General features: G+C 36.1%; 1 protein-coding gene across 3 annotated transcripts in view; it reads right to left on the minus strand.

Moving 5' to 3' along the window:
* LIN28B (lin-28 RNA binding posttranscriptional regulator B) overlaps positions 1 to 23,662 on the minus strand; it is a 125,029-nt gene that overhangs the window by 3,746 nt on the left and 97,621 nt on the right. The window contains exon 4 of one of the 3 annotated variants that reach the window (XM_055433474.1): positions 21,390 to 21,431. The exons of the other annotated variants lie outside the window; for them this stretch is intronic. Coding sequence (XP_055289449.1) covers positions 21,390 to 21,431 — 42 coding nt within the window. The remainder of the gene's footprint in view (positions 1 to 21,389; positions 21,432 to 23,662) is intronic. 3 annotated transcript variants of the gene reach the window in all.

Consider the following 23,662-nt stretch of genomic DNA (forward strand, 5'->3'; position numbering starts at 1 on the left):
CCAAATATAGTCTGAAATGGCATCTTTTTTTTGTTTATTTGCAAGATTTTATTTTTATTTGCAAGATTTTTCTTGTTGATTATTGTTACCTAATGTTTCCCTTTTTAGAGAAGCTTTTTAAGACAGCTTTGACTCTCTTGAGCCTCTCAATTTTATTTTTATTGCATTAATACCTGGTATGTATTAGGTGCTTTCTTTTCTTTATAATTATTCTGTTTATCTTGCTAACTGCTTAAACTGGCTGTATACTTGTAGACTCATTGTTTTTCCTTTTTATGTAAAGTCTACTACCTTTAAGGCCTCAGTGGATGATGTTTTCCATATCCCAAAGGTTTTAAGACTTTGTATTTTTGTTATCTTTCTGTAATGATGATGTTTTTAAATGCCATGTACTCAGTAAGTGATATAAACACATTGTAAATTTCAGTTTTCTAATAATTTTTTTAATTAAAAAAATAATAATAAATAGAATGGCATCTTTGAGAAGTATAAGCCTATTACTTATAATAATGCTTTTCTACATAGTTCTATAAGAGCAAAGTGAATTCTTAAATTTGCCCATCTATAAAATACCTCCTTTTGAATTAAACTCACTTCCTTGAGGATAATACCCACTTGCGAGCTCATTTCTGAAGAGAGAGAAAATAGGTTAAAGCCTGAGTAATAGAGCTGCTCTCCCACGGACACATCAATTTCATCAGTCACTGTGGAATGCACACTGTTATCCAATTCAGGGAGCCACTTGCCCGCTCATTTACCAAGGGCCTCACGTCAGGATTTCATTTTTTTTCAAATGGGGTCTTCCATTATATTCCATACATACATTTACCACTACATTTATTTGGGTTCTGAAAGTTACTTTTAAGGACACTGCATCATTTTGGTTTCCTTGCATTTTGATCTGCATAGTTACTTCACTCCCTTAGCTTTTCAGATTCGTTCTATGATTGGGCCAGACTGCCTTCCATGATGAAAAGACTGGCATTCAGTATATATGTGCTTAGCTTTAAAGGCGAGGAGTGGTATGTATTCTCCTCTTCTATTTAATCATTCAACGCCAATCACTCTTCCTAAGAGTGCAGATCACACCCCATTAGGAAACCGCTTCCTTCCCTAGGGACTGACACCAAAATGGAACAGCTCACAAATAATATCACACCACATTCTCCACACAAAGCTCCGCAGGGCACTCGTCTCTTCCATTCCCTCTCGCAACCCCTCCAAATCAGTTTAATTTGAATAGATTTTCTGTTATGGTGCGAGCATTAAAACAAGTCCCAAAAGCGATTTTAAAAAATGACACTACATAGACAGAAATCCAGTTGTCTAAAAATGTAATGGAAAAAAAAATACAATGTAGGTGCTTCTAAATATTTGAAAGTCATAATAAGAAGATATATAGAAACTTATATTCTGAGAGCTAAGAGGGAGACATTACGGATAATGATACAGGCACGTCCCTAGTGATCCAGTGGCTAAGAGACCACGTTCCCAGTGCAGGGGGTCTGGGTTCGATCCCTGGTCAAGGAACTAGATCCCACATGCTGCAAGTAAGAGTCCACACGCAGCAACTGAAGATCCTGCGTGCTAGAACTGAGACCAGGTGCAGCCAAATAAATGAATATTAAGAGAAAAAGAAGATAAGGACACAGTGATCTGTAGGCTTCTAAAGAGGAAGGAATATTGAGAGAACGTAAGTAAGGCAGTCTCAGTGAAAGAGAACAAAGAGGGAAAAGTGCAGGCAATAGGGCAGGAAGGAGGGATAAATACAGGAAAGGAATACATAAAAATCCCTGGAAAAGAGAGATGAAAGAAAAGATCAATCAAATTTCAAAATGGAAATCCAGAGGGGTAAAGAAAAGTCAGAAAATGTGGCTCATCAACGTTTTCTAACTCTCCTCTTGGTATTTTGGGGGGTCCTATGGAGTGAATAGGAGAAGGCAATGGCAACCCACTCCAGTACTCTTGCCTGGAAAATCCCATTGACGGAGGAGCCTCGTAGGCTGCAATCCATGGGGTCGCGAAGTGTCGGACACGACTGAGCGACTTCACTTTCACTTTTCGCTTTCATGCATTGGAGAAGGAAATGGCAACCTATTCCAGTATTCTTGCCTAGAGAATCCCAGGGACGGAGGAGCCTGGTGGGCTGCCGTCTATGGGGTCGCACAGTCGGACATGACTGAAGCGACTTAGCAGCAGCAGCAGCATGGAGTTAATAAGCTATACCCAGTTGTGAATTTAGGTTGCTGGGAAACTTTCAGAAAAAATGGGGTCTTCTGGAAGGTTGGCCTAGGAATCTGCCTCTCTTACCCTCAGAAGGTACAGGGGTGGGCAGATTGCATCTGTCACAGCAAGGCTGAACTGTTAAAAGAGAGTTAAAATGATAATTATAGGAATACTTAAGTTCGATTTATTAAGAGCTTACTAAATTCCAGACACTGTACAAAAGGTTTTTAATGTGTAAAATAAAATTGAATTCTTCCCTGAACCCTATGAAGTAGGTACTACAATATCAACGTTGTATCAGGGCTGCCCTGATGGTTCAGTGGTAAAGAATTGGCCTACCAATACAGAAGACATGGGTGTGATCCCTGGTCTGGGAGGATCCCACGTGACGCAGAGCAGCTGGACCCATGCGCCAGAACTACTGAGTCTGTGTTCTGGAGCCTGGGAGCTGCAACTACTGAGCCCACATGCACAAGCGAAGTCTAAGTGCTCTAGAGCCCACGCTCCACAACAAAAGAAGCCATTGCAATGAGAAGCCTGAGCACCACAACTAGAGAGAAGCTAATGTAGCAGTGAAGACCCAGCACAGCCAAAAATAAATAAATGAATAAAAATTACTTAAAAAACTCACAGCTTACTGCTGTTTATTAAAAAAGCAAAACAGTGTATGGATGAGAAAACTAAATCTCAGAGATTATACAGAGAAGGAAATTTTAACTGAAAATAATACATTTCACTTGTATTTTCAATATATAAAGACATTATACCCAACAATATTGATGTAAACGTTATCACATGTAATCTAAAAAATGCAGGGTCCTGAATTTAAAATATCAACAAACACACAGATTTGAAGTCGATTTTTCTTGAGACTTGGTTATTGTTCTGTCACGGTGCTGTGGGGAAGTGAGCTTCTCTTTCCATCTATAAAATGAAAAGCAGCAACTAATCCAGGCCAGACTTCTGACTGCCAACACCCAGTTTTTTTCCTACTCCTCTTGTACTTTCTACTCCTCTTCTACTGTCCAAAGTTTTTGTCTAAAAAAATCAGTAAATAATTTTTCCATTCTTCTTAATCATATGTTTAAGACCATAAGTTGGAACTTCAGGTTAATAAGCTATAATCAGAGCTATTAAAGTAACTCAAAGAAATTCCAGCCAAAATAAAGAAAATGAATTCCAATCGCTGTAGTTGGAACTGCAGGTCCCATGCACTAGTTCCCACTGTAGTGCCCATGCGATCGCACTGTGGTATAAACAATGTATTCAGGCCTTGAAATACAAACTGCAATGAGATCCTATTGGCTGTAGCAAATATAAATTGCTCTTGGAGGAAAATGTAATAGCATAATTCAAATAATATGTATCCTCTCTGAGCCAGAAACTCTAACTCTAGGATTTTGCCCTACAGGAATATTCACTGATTGATACCCACAATGATCTAGGTACTAAAATATTAACTGTGGTGTTGTCCATACTGGTAAAAAATTGAAAAATTAAATGATAATAATATCACCAACAGGAATAAATATTTATAGTCAAAACTAGGTATTATGGTTACAGAATCTTTGCTCCGTAACAGTGAGCTAGATATGTGAAAATGAGAAAGAAATTAAAGCCCATATACTGAGAAACACTATACAGATATTAAAAGGAATGAAGCAAAAGAATATTTTTTAAAATAAGGTAGCTCTCTATGTATTGACATGGAAAGATCTCCAAGATAAATTAAGAGAAAAAACAAAAACACATAATAATACATAAAAGAAGGTATGATCTCCTTTATGTTTCAAAAACACTATATACAAGTAAATTTATGCAGTTTTAGATGCATAGAAAACCACTGGAAGTGGTTACATCTGGAGAGAGCAGATGTAAGGTGAAGGGGAACTTTCATATAAGAACTCCATAAGTTCTTTATAGTTTCTTTTTAAAATAACCCGAAAATTTAAAATTATTTGTACAATTGAAAAAGGAAAAAGAGCAATTATAAAGCTGCATTTCCATTTTATAATTTGACCATTATTATTATCAGTCATCTAACAGTTAACTTGCACATGAGCAATTCTAAGACCACCTTGGAAGATTTTTTAAAAATACCTACGCCTGGGTCCTATTCCAGACCAATGAATAGGAATCTTTGAGGGCACATGCCAGACATCAATACTTTTTTAAAAACTTCCCTGATGATAGTGAGCCACCGCTATATACAAACCTGAGTTTACCACTGACAACTTTAACCAAGAGATCACCTCGTAATCCCAACCACAAGAAGTGTGATTCAAAACTGAGTATTCCCCAAACACTGTTTCAACAGTTCACTGATGCCGGGAAAGGAAGAAGGCAGAAAGGAGGAGGGGGGAGAGAGGAAAAGGGTGATGTATGGATCCTGTTTATTTACTGTGAACTAAAAACGATGCCCTGAAACTTCTGATTGTAACAGCACAAAAACCTACATCTTTTTTATCATCACTGTGTGCGTCAGTTGCTCAATTGTATCCAACTCTTTGCAACCCCACGGACTATAGCCCACCAGGCTCCTTGCTGGAATTCTCCAGGGAAGAATACTGGAGTGGGTGGTCATTTCCTTCTCTAGAGGATCTTACCAATCCAGGGATCAAACCTGGGTCTTCTGCATTGCAGGCAGATTCCTTAACATCTGAGCCACCAGGGAAGTCTCCTGCTTATTTTGGGAGGAAAAGACTGCAAAAATCTATGGAGTCTAGGTTCCAAAGCAGTTTCTCTGCTTCTGAGGCCATTACTCAATTCTTAGTTCATTGTTATGGGTTCAATGTGTTTGCACCCATATCATCAAAACAGGTGATAATTTACAGCCATTGAATCAACTGCTCCTTTATCTAAATTTCACTATTATCACCAATTAATATTTATTGACTTATCATAATAATTCTTTTAATTCTCCATTTCTGTTGCCTCCATCTATAATTCTCAAAACCATATAAACTTGTTTCCCGTGGAGATATTCCTGCAAATATTTTAATGGCCAAATTCTGTTGGCCATTACATACAAAATTAATATAAACATAATAAACAAATCTCTGCTTTTTATAAAATGTTAGCCATGGAATTTTTAAAACCTCTAAAATTTAAACTACATTTCACCTAAAAGACTGCCACTGATAAAATTACTCCTGCCTACTGTTTTTTTTTAAACTTAGAGATAAATAAAATGTATAATAGATGGTATTGTTGTTCAGTCGCTAACCTGTGTCTGACTCTTTGTGACCCCATGGACTACAGCACACTAGGCTTCACTGTCCTTCACTATCTTCCAGAGTTTGCCCAAACTCAAGTCCATTGAATTGGTAATGCTGCGTAATCATCTCATTCTCTGCTGCCTTCTTCTTTTGATGTCAATCTTTCCCAACATCAGGGTCTTTTCCAATGAGTCGGCTCTTAGCATCAGGTGGCCAAAGTATTGAGACTTCAACTTCAGCATCAGTCCTTCCAATGAATATTCAGGGTTGATTTCCTTCAGGATTGACTGGTTTGATCTCCCTGTAGTCCAAGGGACTCTTAAGAGTCTTCTCCAGCACCACAATTAGAAAGTATCAATTATTTATTGCTCAGCCTTATGATCCAACTCTCACATCCGTACATGACTAATGGAAAAATCATACCTTTGACTAGATGGACTTCTGTCGGCAAAGTGATGTCTCTGCTTTTTAATATGCTGTCTCGGTTTGTCATAGCTCTCCTTCCAAGGAGCAACCATCTTTTAATTTCATGGCTGCAGTCTCTGTCCACGGTGATTTTGGAACCCAAGAAAATACAGTCTGTCACTGTTTCCCCATCTTTTTGCCATGAAGTGATAGGACCAGATGCCATGATCTTAGTGTTTTAAATGTTGAGTTTTAAGCCAGCTTTTTCACTCTCCTCTTTCACTTTCATCAAGAGGCTTTTTAGTTCCTCTTCACCTTCTGCCATAGAGTGGTATCATCTGCATATCTGAGGTTATTGATATTTCTCCCAGCAATCCTGGTTTCAGCTTGTGATTCATCCAGTCTGGCACTTCACATGCTGTATTCTGCATGTAAGTTGAATAAACAGGGTGACAACATACAGCCTTGTCATACTCCTTTCCTGATTTTGAACCAGTCCATCATTCCATGTCTGGTTCTGTTATTTCTTGACCTGCTTACAGGTTAGACCACCCTAAGGACTGGTTTTCAATGCTATTTTTAAAAAGCATAACTGAGTCTAACTGCCATTCAGTTCTTTCTGGTGAATAAATGCCAGATGTTTGGATGGCTCTGTATTGCCTAGTGTTAGCATGGGTCAGTCTTACAAAGACAAAACTAACGTAAACTCTAAACTCTAAAACTACTGGCAGAGGAAATGAATACGCCTCTTCCAAACCTTACTATCCAGACCATTTACTAAAGCTGAGTTCCAAGGGTATTTTTATTTACCAACTGCCAACCTCTTTTTACCACCTGATTCTACCATGTGCAATTATCTAGATACCTTGCCTGTCAGTGGATTCAATTGCTTACAATACCCAAGCAATCACTTTCATAAATACACATGAAAAATAGAAAAAAAAAAAAAAAAAACACCAAACACTTAAGAATATCTACGATGAGTATGACTTCATACTAGATACTAATGAAATGTATGTGAATAGTTAGCTAGATGGTAATATATACATACGTGTGTGTGTGTGTGTGTGTGTAAAATCTTGTTTGATGTCTTCGCCTGACTGCTTTTTGGATTGCTTATGTTTATTAGTTTTTGGACACTCTCTCTGATTAATGCCATGGTCTGTCATCTGTATCATAACACCAGCTAAAAATGTACCACAGTATCTTGACAACCAGCTAAAATATAGTAATAGCTCTATTCGCAAACCTTTCATCATCTTATAAAAACAAGAAGATAAGATGGAAAATGTGTGGGACAGACATGTGATGAATGATGGTGCAAGGTCAAGAGAAGTAGGGACGGAACATACAGCAGATTTTAAAGAGTTGAGGACATAAAAGGGGAGAGAAAAACCACTGGAAAAATTGGGGCAAAGGGAGCCTTTTTCATGTAAGGGCTCTTCCATCACTTATAAGTATAAGCTGGGCATTTAGTATTTCATTCCATTATGTTTAAAAGTACTTGGAAGTCATGCGGCAATTCCATGGAACAATAATTGTTTGTTGAGAATTGGCTACTTTGTACCATAACTTGAGAGGGGAGCTTTATAATGAATTCTAGGTCATAAATTAAACCTGTATTTGGAATAGAAATGTTATCTCTCTTTTAGATGGCAAACAACATGCCACACAGGTAATCTCTTCTGGCTAATGGAAAAGCTGAAAAAACAAGGAGAAAGATAGACTCAAACATAGATAACTTAATGCTTTCCAATTTCTGGGGAAGTCAAAACAGTCCGTTATAAAATAGAACCCAATCTCACACGCAGTGGGCACTCTGACAGCATAGCTTGCATGATCCCATCACAGCTAAGAAGTGTCCAGGTCAGGACAACACGCAGACACACACATACAAATCACTGTATTTTTGAAGTGGCAGAGTTGCAACTATCCAAACTGCTGGTTTAAATTCATACTAGTTGGAACCAAAGTCAATTTATCTACCATTTTTGGTCACAACGAACTTTGGGTATAAAGTGTTTTTAGAAGGTTAGTTCAGGTAGTAAAGTTAAAGAAAGACATTCAATATTTATCTATCTTGAGATGGTTAAAATTAGGTATTTACTTTGATAAAAGAATCAGATTATAGTAATCTGATTGCAGCAATGTAAAAATGTTGGTTCATTAATCTATTAAGCAGTCCTATTGAAAACTTCAAACCCAGTGCTGCTTGTTTTCCACCAGACCATTTCACATTCACCAGTGTCAGAGGTATGACACCTGCTGTAAATAAATACTGGTTTGCCCTGAAGAAAGACAATTCCACCACTGCTTTTATGTCAGCTTTTATATATATATATATTTTTTGCTTGTCACATGATTTCTTTTAGGCACTGGCTAAAAACCAGCTTTATTTTTATGATTGCCATATCATTATTCTAAAGTGGTATCTTTCTCTTTATGTGTACGTTGAATTTTTTATTAAACATTTGGTCCAAAGCGCAAGAAACTTAGGAGGAATTTCATTATGATTACTTGATAGGTGAAACAATAATATATTATCTACAGAAGTAGATATAAATATCAAAACAATTTATGAGATAATTTAAACACATAATAAAAATACTTAAAAGATTAAAACACCTTAGGTATTCAAATAAGGACTGTAAAATTAAAAAGTGACTAGCTCCTATTTTGTCACACACGCCTCCTCAGTCAAAGCATAAAAGGAAGAGACAGCATGAGAAATTTCAAAGGAAAGAATGATGTATAGAGGTCAAGAATCAATTTTAGTGGCATGACTGATGAACTGCACAGAATAAGGTGAGATAACAGTTCCAGATTTATGCTGGTTATTTGCAAGCTGGAAGCAAAAAAGAGGGCTGGATTAAGATGCAATCCTACTTTTACCCAACTGAGGTATTGTTGTTGTTTTATTTAGCCAAACTGACTATTTAAAGCTTTGAAGTTACCATGGCTTAATTACCTTTGTGCCAGTAATAATGTTGGTAATGTTTGAGTTTCTATGAAGATAAGTGTTAAAACAACTCCAAATTACTGAATCAGTATTTTTCATATTAACACTGAATTGTTGCTATATTCCTGAATTAGTAAGAACTACCTGTAAGCTTTCCACATTGACAATGTTTATATGAGTCGTAATAAATTATATTCTTAAAGAACCTATTGCCCTAGAGCATGTTGCTTGGTGTGATCTACCCAAAATGTCATTCTCAGGATTAATTCATGTGAAAGATGCAAAAGAAGATTGTGTCAAACCATCTTTCATCACTACAGCTACTCAAGAATCAGAAGGAGTTAAAAAACTATTCTGCTGAAATCACCAAAGAAAGGCTTCTACTGATCGATAAGTTTGATCTCCTCCTGTTCCAGCACCAGCTACTGCTGAGGAAAATAATGAAGTACAGATGAGATGTAAATGACCTCTGTCCACTTCTCCCTCCAGCCCAATTGGTCTTCCTGTGACTGGCTATATAATATTGCGCTTTGTCAAGAATCAGCAGTTCTTATATCGTTTACCATGTTGGTATGTAGGTAAGTGCAAACTGAACAAAGAAAATCGCTACTATGTTCAGACAACCTTCATAAACCGTGATATTATCCCCTCTCTGTGTAGGTTTCATTCTGAAAATTAAAGCTTAAAGTCACGTAGGGCTTCCCTGGTAGCTCAGCTGGTAAAGAATCCACCTGCAATGCAAGAGATCCCAGTTTGATTCCTGGGTTGGGAAGATCCGCTGGAGAAGGGATAGGCTACCCACTCGAGTATTCTGGCCTGGAGTTAGTCCGTGGGGTTGCAAAGAGTCGGACATGACTGAGCGACTTGGCTACTTCTTGCTTTCCTCCTTACTGGTTGCTGCTGCCCTTCATGTCATCCCACCTTTTTATATGACTAAAGATTGGTGGCCAAGCTGCTAAAGTATTCTTACAGATCTTCACTGATCCGTTAAAGAAATTTTGATTCCCTATTTGAGCATTTTAAGGCTGTGATTCTGTGAGTACACAGCCACTATTACAAAAAGAGACAATTGAGGAGCCAAGGATGGAGGTAAAATATGAAGTATGAGAAGGGCAGATAGATCCATGGACACAGCTAAGCCAGGACTGTTTACCCACATCCAGATACTTTTTAAAAAAATATTTATTTATATTTATTTGGCTGCACTGGGTCTTAGGCGTGGCATGTGGGATCTTTAGTTGCACCATGTGAACTCTTAGTTTCAGCATGTGGGATTTAGTTCCCAGACCAAGGATCAAACCCAGGCCCCCTGCATTGGGAACACGGAGACTTAAGTCACTGGATGACCAGGAACATCCCCCAATACTCTTAAAAAGTACAAACCATTAGGACTAGATTCTGCCATTAACAAATTTATGTTTGCCAATTCTATAAGCCAAACTATGGCTTGCCTTGGAAACAATTCCTTCAACATTTGAATGATAAAGAGTTTTCATCTCCTTGGGTCATCTCCTTGACTGATAAAGTTTACACGAAGAATCGTGTTTATCTTCTCAGCAGGACAAAAGAAATAAAGCCACTGAAGAATTTTTCTGTTTCTCTAAAACAAAACTTCTTTTTCGCTGTGCCACACAGCCCGCAGGATTTCAGTTCCCCAACTAGGGACTGAAACTGGGTCAAAGAACAAGGACACCAGGGAATTCCCTAGCAAAAAAATTCTTGAAAAATATCCTGGTAAAAGTGGTGAAAGGAGATGACCTTCTTTGGATAATACTTGAGCTTTTCACTATCAAAATGTATGTATTTCAGAGAAAAAATAAACATTGAAAAATATGACAGCTGCAAGCGGCAAAGTGCTATTTATCACATTGAGTATGAAGTTCTCTTTACATGTTTTATTTTTATAATTAATTGAATACATGTGTGCATGTGTGCTCAATCACTTCAGTCATGTTCAACTCTTTGCAACCCCCCGGACTGTAGCCCACCAGGCTTTTTGTCCATGGGATTTTCCAGGCAAGAATACTGGAGCTGATTGCCATGCCCTCCTCCAGGGGATCTTCCCAACCTGGGGATCGAACCCCCATCTGCCTGTGTCTCCTGCATTGCAGGCAGAGTCTTTCTTTATCCACTGAGCTACCTGGGAAGCCTGAATACAACATATGTGCAAGGAAAAAGTAGTGCTTCAGTGGAAAACTGCATTGTCTAGACCCAACACTCACAATTATGGATTATCTGATTCTGATTCTATGCGAGTTATTGTACAGCTCTTTAAATTACCGATAACTGCAGTTATTCTTGCCCACACAGCGGCAAATTCTGCCGTCAGGTTCAATTAACTTTCCTTTCCCATGTGGAAAAAGCTAGTGCTGTCTCTATTTGCATGCTAATCTCAATATTTCTCATCTACACGTGTCTGTTCTTTGGATTCTCCTTTGAAAGTTTGTAATATCTGCTTGTTTCCCTCATTTGACTTAAAAAAAATCTTTAACACTTGCTTATTTGAAATCTGTATGAAAGTCATGATGTCACCTTTTTGGAAAACTATCCTGTAATTCTCATACAGTAAATCCATATAGAAGTCACTTCATGAGATGCAAGGATCATTATGACATCATGATGACCTTGTTTTTTAAGCACACAGAATCTAGAAAAGAGATCAGATACATAAATGCACAACTAACTTTAACCCTCAGGTTTTTTGTGTTGTTGTTGTTGTTGTTATTGTTTTGGTTGCGCTAAATCTTCATTGCTGTGCAAGGGCTTTCTCTACTGGCAGCGAGTCGGGGCTATTCTTCGTTGCAGAATACATACACACGTTGCTCCATAGCATGTGAAATCTTCCTGGACCAGGGACTGAACCTGTGTCCCCTGTACTGGCAGGCAGATTCTTATCCACTGCATTACCAGGGAAGTCCTTATACTCAGGATTAATGGACCCAATTTAAGTTTTTGTGTTTTTCTTCAGGAATGTTATTTTTCCTATACCTTGAAACATTTTGCTCTTTCATAATCCTGAGAAGTATATCCAACTATTGTAAGGAGTTGAAAAAAAAAAGAAAATTTAAATTTTTCCAGAGAAGACATACAAACAGCCAACAGGTACAAGAAAAGATGTTCAACATCATTAATCAGGTAAAGCAAATTAAAACCACAATGAAATTATCACCTTACACCTGTTAGGACGGCTGTCACCAAAAAGACAAGGGATAACAAGTGTAGATGAAGATGTGAAAAACAGAGAAGCTTGTGCACTGTTGAAGGGAACGTAAACTGGTGCAGCCATTACGGAAAACAGCATGGACATGCTTCAAAAAATTAAAAATAGAACTACCACAGGATCCAGCGATTCCACTGGGTACAGACCTAAGGGAAACGAAATCCTTACCTTGAAAAGATATCCCACTCTAACATTATTTACAATAGCTAAGACATAGAAACAACCTAAGCGTTCACTGATGGATGAATGGATAAAGAAAATGTGGTATTTTTACACACACAATGGAATATTATTTAGCCATAAGAAAGACAGATCCTGCCATTCGCAAAAACATGAATGAACCTCAAAGGGATTACACTAAATGTAATGTCGGACATTGAGACAAGTACTTACGTGGAACCTAAAAAAAAAAAAAAAATTGTCAAACTCATAGAAAGAAAAGTAGTTGCCAGCTGTCGGATGGTGGGAGAAATACAGAGAGATTGGTAAAAGGATACAAACTCTCAGCTTTAAGTTCTGAAGATCTAATGTATAACATGGTGACTACAGATGACAATGCTATATTGTATAACTGAAAAATGCCAAGACAGTAGAACTTAAATGTTCTTACAAGAAAAAAAAATAAGTAAAATATGTGAGGTGATAGATGTGTTAACTAGATGGGAAGACTTCTTTAGTAATGTATAAGTGAAGTCGATTAGTCGTGTCCGACTCTGCGACCCTGTGGACTGTAGCCTGCCAGGGATTCTGCAGGCAAGAATACTGGAGTGGGTTGCCATTTCCTTCTCCAGGGGATCTTCCCGACCCAGGGATTGAACCCGTGTCTCCCGCATTGCAGGCAGACGCTTTACCCTCTGAGCCACCAGGGAATACAACGTACATTTTTAAAATCTTACAATTTTACTTGTTAACTACACTTCAATAAAGCTAGGGTGGGGAGAGGACTTAGAATGTTTCCTTTTCAGGACTTCATGCCATTTAATGCTTTTTCTCTTCTCTTTTATTTTATATAACTTGACTATTCTCAATTCACTGTGCTGGAAACTCACTGAGACAAATATCAGAAGACTTCCACTTTCGTTTTTAGCTCTGCTATTAACTAACTCTCCATTACTCTCCATGCATTTGCTGGGCTTCCCAGGTGGTGCAAATGGAAAAGAACCTGCCTGCCAATACAGGAGACATAAGAGACACAGGTTCAGACCCAAGGTCAGGAACATCCCCTGGAGGAGGGCATGGCAGCCCACTCCAGTGAGAATCCCATGGACAGAGAAGCCTGGTGGGCTTTGGTCCAAAGGGTTGCAAAGAGCTGGACACAACTAAGCCACTTAGCACGCACACACATCTCTGGTGCTAGGACTTGACTTCTCTTGATTTTTCCCAACTTAAACTATCTATATCTTTCTACTCTCATAATGCACAACTCAGTCTGATTTAATGATCCTGTCTGAGAAATATCTGCCAGACCCATTGTGGGCAATGGTAGGTAAAACAGACTCAAATTTATCTCGAGTTGGGGTTGGGAGGGGACCAAAGGATAAGGGGGACTAGTTTGCTCATAAAAGCATTATTGAAATGAGTCCATCCAAGCTGGGAGAGGGACACCTGAGATCAGAAGCAACTCACAGGATGAAAAAAAAGGGATGGGGTAGGGGTGGGAGGGAGGATTTTAAATACCTAGACTCATGAGTCTCAGTCTTTAATTTCATAACCCTAAATATCAGTTATACTAAATTATCACTCAACTGCCCTGCACAACCCTGGCATCCAGAAGTGTTGGCAGAGAATCTGTTTAATATTATTCAGATCTGCCTCCAGAATAATCAACTAATTATACAATTATATAACTTTCTGATAGCTGGCAGTTAATCATACTGAATTTAAAATTTCACAGAAAATATAGGAGAAAATTTAAAAATGATGTGATCATCTAGAGGAATGATAAAATAATGAAATAATCGCTATTTCATCATCCTTGTTATTGCACTGTCCAAAGTATTGTCCAATCTATATCAGGAAACAGGACTTTTGTTATCTTTTTCTTTTTAACTTCACTGAACACAGTTGAGAATTCAGAAATTTTCACCTTTTGCATAATGGCAAAGGGAAGAAAACTGACAGAAAATATTTTGCAGTTGTTAGATGAAAAAGAACACAAACACAAAAAGACAGACAGTAATACTCCAGACTGTAATGATGATGAAATTAATCATATAAGATAAAGCTCAGATCATGAGTACTCGCATAATATATCCTAGAAATATATTTTACCAAACTTATATATCAAAGAGTGAAAAATATACTATAGACAAGAAGGAAATTTGTTACTCAGTCTTTCAGGGAGGATGTTATCATGTAATATTTTTTGAAAAGACATGTTTGCTACAAGGACATACAATAATATTCTTTCACCTTTTATCAAGTTTGTGCTAGAGAATTTTCTTGATATGGTTCATAAGTGGACAAATGATGAAGGCACTGACTGTAAGGAGATAAACAGCACAGAAATGAAAAATCTCATTGAACTGATCATTCTAATCAGCATCTAAAATGAGAGTATTTTGTTGCTATTGACTGAGGAAAATTACCACACTCTCTTCCACAAAACTATGAACCATAAATTTTTAAAGTACTGTATTTTGACGATACAAGTACAAGGAGAACCAGAGGTAATAAAAAGCTGGAATTCTTAGAAATATATTTGAAATCTGGATCACTATTTGTAAGATGACTATGTTCCAAGCTCATCCATGAGCAGTTACTTTCATTCAAAAGATTTTGCCCATTTTGGGTGTATATATCTTTATACCAGAAAAATATGGAATAAAATTTGAGTTTGTTGCATTTAAATTCTTATTAATTTCCAATCCAGTTGTTTTTCACAACATCACTTCATTTTTGTATCTGTAAATTGTTTATAAAATGATTTTTAAAATATGTTTTACAAGAGGCCACTGAACTCAGAGAGTAACTGGCAATGACTATTCTTCCTGGTATGTTGGTGGCTAATAAATTGTAGAGTTTGACAAATGGTGTAAAAGACAGAAAATGTTATATATTTTCAAGATTAGATATGGTCATAGTTATTAGGAGCAATAAGAATGGTTTTGTAAGGGAGCTGACCTGGCTACAACAAGTTAGTCAAAAGCTACTTAAAATAAGTAAGATTTGCATAGATGGAAGAGAAAACATGCTAGGTGAATCTATGGCTTGAATTAGAAAATGGAAGTGGAAAACTGGAGGATATATCTAGGAAGGCAACTGGTTAGCTTGCAAAAGCAAATGGAAACCAAGATTACTGAGCAGAATATTAACTATATTTTATAGTTTAATATTTTAAAATCTTTCATCTTAAGAGTTGGGAAAAAAATGAGTTTCAAAGCTGATACATGCATTGCTCATGACCAAAAATTTAATAATGGACAGCCCAGGATTTCTCTCGACAACTCGTGATGCACGATAAATCACTTAATATCTCTGGGTTTCCTCATCTAAAATAAGTTTCAACATTTAGGAATCCTTTTATAAAGATGATAATGATTCCCACTTACTTTTCATGGTCACTGTTGGTCTCAAGTGAGATAAATATTTTAAAATGCTTTGCAAACTACAAAGCTCTATATAAACAGTAAGTACAATTTCTCTTCCTTATCTTGGATATTATATTCCTGAAGCACTTTCACTTCATCGGTGGTGAGAAGAACTGAAGTTCTCATGAGTTAGGGTAACAGAACGCAAAAATGAATAACAAGAGAAGCTTAAAATATCTTTCCCTTCTCAAGAATAGTGAAGAAAACAAACTCAATAGCCTAATAATAATATTTTGCTTATCTTATAATGCTCTATATTTAATTTGTATTTACCGTTCCTTGTCCACTGGGATTTTCTTTACTATCTCTTACTCTGAACTTTGATAAGCTATTAGCAAATTTATTTTTTTTGCTGCAGATGCCAAACCTTTTTTCTGTATATAGATAATTGTTAAAATGGTCAGTATTTTTCTGATTTATATCCTGGAGTACCTAAAAATCAAATGTAGAGTAACTTTGCTTTAATGAATTCTATCAGTAATTCTATAGATGAAGAAAATGATAAAGACATTAATCTGTGTATAGTGCAGTTTTATGTATGGCAAATTGGCTTACTATTTGCATATTCTAGAAACTATTTTTTTCATCTAGCTCTTAGGATACTGTTATAATGGCTTTCTTTCTACCTTTCTGACATTATTTGCCTAACTTATTCTCAGTATCTTTATGGATTCATCAAGATCTAAATGTATGCGTATCTATTATCATCTCCTCTTTGCACAACTGATCCATTTCCTTAAGCAATTTTATTTATGCTGATCACTCACAAATTATTTCCACTTTGATGTCTTTCTGTAATCTCAAACTCAATTTATCTCTTCAAGGTCATTTGACCCCTTGTTTCCAGATGTCTTCCAATATTGATTAATTTTCCTGTTAGTTCCTTCATTTATCACTGCATTTCATAGTGTCTACTGTCATATTAGTTGGTTGCCTCAAAGAAAAGGAAAAGGTACTATTAAAATCTACACTCACTTTTTGTCCTTTAGAAGCAAAATGGAAACATAAAACTTACTCTTGGGTCAACTTTCCTAAACCTATAAACAGTCTTCTCAAGTACCCTGTCCATTTGGGGATAGATTTCTGGTCTTCCATCTTGATGTCATACCAAAGACTGGTCATTCTAAGTGATATTCCAGGTACATCTATCAACCCACCTGGTCCACTCAATTACCAACCAGCGATGACCATGTTAGTACTTTCTTAAATATTATTAGTGAAATAAAAACTTATTTAGTCACTCTGTATTATTTTTAATAGCATGATAAAAAATTAACAGTGAAAAGGAAAATTACTATGAGCTGGTGGAACCTGAAGGTGGAAAGAGAATTCAGTACCAAAAGGGCATCATTATGAAAGTGAGTGAGGAATAGAGTAACTAATGTCAAAAAAAAAAAAAAGAAATAAAGGCATGCATTCCCACCTACTTTACTTTCTGTACTGTCATTACTATCATGTATTCTAGACAATATTGCAGAGGAAGAGGCACCTACTAGGCTGTCATATAACCCGAGGGAGCAGCCTTATCTCCTGGGCAAAAACTACCAACTCGGCTCAATTTCCTCATCTTTTGACAAGTCTTTTGGACTTCTGACTAAGCTTCAGTAAATCACTACATAAGGAGTTTTCAGAGACTTCCCTGGTGGTTCAGTGGTTAAGAATCCACCTTCCAATGCAGGGGATTCAGGTTTGATCCCTGGTTGTGGAACTAAGATCCTACATGCTGGGGGGTAACTAAGCTTGTGTGCCAGAATGAAAGATCCCGTGGGCTGCAACTAAGACCCAACGCAGCAAAATAAACCAGTAATTTTTAAAAAGGAGTTTCCAAAGAAGTTGTAATGGAAGAACTAAAAGTTATCTGTCAGCTGACATGCATTCTGGAGGTACTGCTATTCTGAAACTTGAGGAGGTGCTAAGGTTGAAGCCACGGATTTGGCAGACATCACTGAAAGGATAGATGGTAGTTTAAACTATAGGAGAGGTCAACCAGCAAAATGTGAAGAGTGAGAATAGATCTGCAGACAAAGTTTTCAGAGATACTTCTATTTATAATTTTCAGGTGGAAGAACCAGCGAAGTGTCTAACAAGAAATTGTCAAAGGGGTAGCAGTGTTGACTGAAAAAAATTGCACAACCTAAAAATTGAGTTATGTGCAATTTTTTTTTTCTGTTGACAGCAGGAAAGCAAGAAAAGTAAGGTTTCCCCAGTTAAAAATGAAAATAGTTTTGTAGTGGAGAAAGTGGCTAATAAGATGAGGTATTAAAATAATAGGTTGATGGATTTAGCAATCAGGCAGTAGTAGAGAAGCCTCAGATAGAGCATACTAACAAATAAAAACAAAAGAATTAAGGATCTAAAATTGAACTGCAGTGCCAGTATCAAACTTAACTTCCTGAGAGTCAAACATGCATATCTTAGGAAGTAGAAGTCTGTCAGAGAGTTGAGAAAAAGCCCTTTCCAAAGCTGTACATACTTTTTTGGAAAATCACCAGAATCAAACAGAAAAGCAGGAAAAAATAAAAAGAAAACACAAACAGGAAATTCACAAAAAGAGAAATAAAAATGACATAAAAAATTTTAAATACACTAGCAAAAATAAAATTTTTTGAATCAACCATACCAAAAACCCCATAACGAATTATATTCCCCTCAAAGTAGCATATAAAAATACTCTGACAATACCACCAAAACAACTAAAAATACTGGACAAAATATTTTTAAAACATCTTTTGAAATGCATTACTGATCAGGCAAGAAAATAAGGAATGCTTAGAAGTCAAAAAGGAAGTGAAAACAGGAAACCAGGGCAGTAAGTGGAGCATTGAAACACTCTCACCCTGGAGGCATCCACAGAACCCTGCAAACCTTAAGCTTTGACCTTGTAAGGGGGATGATGAAGCAGAAGGGGAGGAAACAAACTCCAGGATCTGCCCGGAAGTTGGGGCTGTCAGAGGAGATCCTGTCCCAAGAGCCGGAACCCCCTCAAAACTAAACCCACAATGAAAAGATAAATGAAAAATAAATTTGCCCTGAAGAAGGGGATGGCATGGAAACTTTCCTACCCCGCAACATGATACTGGGAGGAAGAGAAACAAATCTCCCCTGAGAAGTGATAACCACAACCCAGACTGCAGCTCACGTGGGGATATGGCATGACCTGAGCATGTCTTATAAAATGGTTCCCAGTTGCTACAAATGTCTCCAGGCAAACACAAAAAATTCCCAGAAAAAAAAATATTTTTCAAGCCAGGAGACAAAGAATTCCTGTAGGTAAAAAAAGTCCAAGAAATATGATTGGTTAAAAAAATAATGAAAAACAAAAGGAAAATAGGGTACCATGAACCAGCCAGTAGAATCAGACCCAAAATCTCAGATATTGCATTGATTAGATTCAAACTGTAAAATAAATACATTTTGATATGTTTAAAGCAATGGTTTTTATCAGGCCCATATCTACTTTTTATAATAAATATTTTTGTAATGCCCCTATCCTTTTCATGAAAGAAATTTAATATAATCTACATATACATATGTACCATATATTTATAAATACATATATGCAAAGTATAAAATATAGGAGAAAAAGTAATTAATAGTAAAGTAATATGTATTTCAATAAAAAATGCAGTAACAAAACCACACTAGATGACATAGTAAAATTGTCAGTGGATGATACTTGTTTATGAGGAATAAATCTGAACTTAAGAGAAGCCATTCTGTACAAGCAAAGGAAAATGAAAAAGAAGAGGTACAGAGGAATACTAGAAAAAAAATTAGTGTGAATATACTATACACAATGAGAAAGGGAATGACTGTAATTGAAGTAACATAACATATCAAGGCAAGTTTGAAAATAATCAACATATAAAATATGAGAAAATAACACTCGTTAAATGAGCTACCCCTTGTTTATAACTGCAGTATCCCGTTCCCCATGCTGTAACATGGTAGATAATCGTGCTGAAGTACAGCAGAAAACATACATCTTTCAACTCTACCTCATCAATCCAAGACATAAATTCAGTGTCAAGTATATAAAAAGACCTTGTAAACCATGCCTTTTAACAGGTGACAAGAAATAGCTGATGAACTAGAAAATAAGATGATAATACAAGAGCTTATAGAAAAATTGTTTCTGGAGACAGTATCACAGTAGCTCTGATAAACAACCTGCAACTCCCAAATAAATAATTTCTATGTGCAATTTTAAATCTCTATGTTACAGAAAAATTAAGAGTATACAGATTCTGTAGGCTTCTGACCATGGCAGACTCAACTGGACTTGCTCTTCTTCAGTAAACAACGACTGAAAAGATAGATGAGGTGACTGTTTACAGGCACTGAAAGGGACAACAGGCAGGGAAAACCTGATGCTTCATGGAAATGAAACATTCAGCGTAAGCACTATGTGTGACCTGGCCTCTCAAGCGGACTTGGGACTAAGAGTCAGAGAGACAGAACCCAGGCATAGCACAGTGGTGTCAATGAGCAGAAGAATTAAAGATCTGAGTTAAAGGTTTACAAACCAGTTGCAATTGTGGAACAGACGACTGGAGAGAAGAAATCTATGCAAAAGAGCATCCCCTACCCCCATACACAGAATGAGACTACTAAGCACAGCAGAAAGAGGCTGTCATTTGGTAGAAATATAAGCAGATACCCAAGGTCACACAGTGCTGGAAGATACAGGAGCTGTACACAGACAAAGCAGTAAGACCACACTGGATTCTTAATCCAGTACCTTGGGCATTCCATTGAGATCCCAGTAACTAATGCATTAGGAATAAGGAGCATACCCCAGAGGAAGGGCTGCATCCTAGGATTAAACACAAAACCAAAACAGATCTGCACTAAGTTAGAATAAAAACAAGGCTGGCAGAATAAAAAAAACTAACAGTAATTCAATCGCCCAGAAGAAAACTCAACATCTTATAAATAAGGTTAAAAACCCAGACTCCCTACAACTATCAGCAGCAACATTCTGCATTAAAAAAATAAAATAATTACTAGACATATAAAGAAGCAGGGGGAAAAAAAGGCAGACAGAAGATGCTGAAAAGACCCAAATGTTGGAAATAAAAGAGCTCAACACAACTATGAGAAATATGTTCAACAACATAAAGGAAAAGAAAGACATGCTGAATTTTAAAAAATGGGAAATCTTGGAAAGACGATAAAATAAACCGACTGGAAATTCTAGAACTGAAAACTGTCGCTAAAACAAAAATTACACTGACTAGAAATTTCAGAAAAAGAATCAGTGACTTTAAAAACAGACTGCAAAATAACATCAAGTGGATTTCAGATAAAATAAAGGACCGAAAAATATGAACAGAGGGTCTGTGACATGTGGGATAATATGAAATAGTATGTTATATATGTAAGTTGTCCCGGGAAAAAGGAGAGAATGGAGCAGGAAAAAACATACTTGAAGAAATAATGGCTAAAAATTTCCTAAATTTTATGAAAAACATCTTGGATCAACAGATTTAAAATGCTCAGAAACCCCAAACATGATAAATGCAAAGAAAACATACCTTAGCACATGATACTTACTACCAAAAATCCAAATATAGAGGCAAGGGGAACAAAAGGACACATTTCACACCATGGAACAAAGAAATGAATGACATTTAATGCCTTTTCAGAACTAATGGAGGCCAGATAACAAACAACATCTTCAAAGTAGTAAGATAAAAACTATACACTTTCAATTGAGTATTTTGAATCTTTAAAAATATCCTTCACAATTGAGGATAAAATAAAGATACCTGAGAGAACTTGTGGCCAGCAGACCTCCATAAGAAGAAATGCTAAAAAAAAAAAGGAAAAAATTTCTTCAGGCTCAAGGGAAATGCTACCACATGAAAATTTCGATCTATACCAAGAAATGAAGAGAAATGGAAATGGGAAGTGTGTACATAAACGTAAAATGCTATTTTCTACTCTTACTTATTTCTAACATAAATATCAATCTAAAGCAAAAGTAATAACACTAAATTGTGGAATTTACAAGTTATATCAAAGTAAATATATGACATAATAGCACAAAGAATGCCCTAATAGCACAAAGGGTGACACAGGAGTGAATGAAATTACCCTTTTGTAAGTGCTTACATTTTACAGAACTTTAAACAATATAAAGCAAAAAAAAAAAAGACGGAATGAATAAAGAGAGGAAAACAGCAAACAAACAGCAAAGTTGTGACTTACATCTAACTGTGTCAATAATTAAATACAAATAGTCTCAGTTCTCCAAATAAAAAGCAGATTGTCAGGTCTGATTTAAAAAAAAGTTTTTAAAATCAGTTTTCTATTTAAAAAAATCTGGTTTTGTGTCCTTGGAGCTCTCTATTATACTTTCTATCTATTAAAGAAGTTGAATTAGTAGTAAAAATTTTTTTAACAAGTCTAGTGATTTTATGGTGACTTCTATCAAATATTTAAAGAAAAATCTTAAATAAATTATACAATATTACAAAATATTTTTCTTTATAAGGAGGGAAATTGTTTATAAGATCTAAATAATCTTAATACCAAAGCCTCACAAATACATTATAAGAAAATAAAATTATATACCCATATCCTTCATGAATACACAAATCATAGCAAAATATTAGCAAAAAGAACCCAGCAATATAAAAGACTACGTATCATGACCAACTGAGGTTTATGCCAGAAATACATTATCTGTTGGTACTATCATTGAAAAGTCAATTAATTGACTTAAAAGTCATATTAATAAAGGAGATAAAAACAGTTGATCATTTCAGTACATTCACAGAAAAGCACTTGAGAAAATCCAATATTCATTCATGATTAAAATTTTTTAGAAATTAGAAACAGAAGCAAACTTCCTCAAGCTGGTAAAGGATTATCACAAAATAATTAATATTGAAATACTGAACACTTTCCTCCAAAGAATGAGAAGGTAATGATGTCCATCACTCCTAAGGAGAAAAAACAAATTAAAAATAAAACCAAGAAAAAGGAAAGAAATAAAAGGCATAAAGATGGAAAAATGGTTATCTTCATTGTAGACAATATGACGGTTAACACATAAAATCCTAAGGAATCTATAAAAGATAACAGAATTAATAGATAAATCAATTGTATTGTTATATACTAGAAGCAAACTGTAAATAAAACTTAAGGAAATTATATATAATCAATTGTTATATACTAAGAAATCAATTGTATTGTTATATACTAGCAGCAAACTGTAAACAAAACTTGAGGAAATCATATATAATTGGCATCCAAATACATAAAATACTCAAGAAAAAATTTAACAAAAGATATGGAAGGTTTTTAATACTAAAAACTGTAAAACATTCCTAAGAGACATAAAAGAAAGCTTAAATAAATGGTTATTCATCAGATTAATGAATCCAAAAACTCAAAATGGTTAAGATATAAATTCTCACTGAACTAATCTATAGATTAAATGTAATCCCAACCAAATTTCCAGTTTACAAATTTATTTGTAATTTCTATAAAATGCAGAGGACTTTAAATATCCAAGGCAATTTAGAAAAAGATAAACAAGGTTGAAGGACTGATACCACCTGATTTCAAGAGTTACTGTAAACATATAGTTTCCCTGACCCAAGGACTGAATCCCTGTCACCTGGGTCTCCTGCATTGTGGGCAGATTCTTTACCCACTGAGCCACATGGGAAGCCCAAAGATACAGAAGGGTTCATCAATCTCAGCACTATGACACTAAACCAGAAAATTCTTATTGTGGGGGCTGTCCTATGTACCGTAAGATTTTTATCAGTGTCCCTAGCCTCTAAGCACTAGATGCCAGGAGCAACTTGGCTCCTCAACTGTAAGCACCAAACATGTCTCCAGGCATTGCTAAATGTCCCAGACAGGGCAAAATCAACCCCAACTCTCATACAATAACAAGACAGGGTGATACTGGCACTAGGATGGACAACTAGGTTAGTATAAAAGAAAAGAATCCATAAACATGCTACTTTTGTGCAGCCAGTTGATTTTCAACAAAAATTGAAGCTAAATCAATGAAGCAAAGAAA

Source organism: Moschus berezovskii, chromosome 10 (assembly GCF_049115385.1).
Source record: "Moschus berezovskii isolate FMDL1 chromosome 10, NW_MosBer_1.0, whole genome shotgun sequence".
Taxonomy (NCBI): Eukaryota; Metazoa; Chordata; class Mammalia; order Artiodactyla; family Moschidae; genus Moschus; species Moschus berezovskii.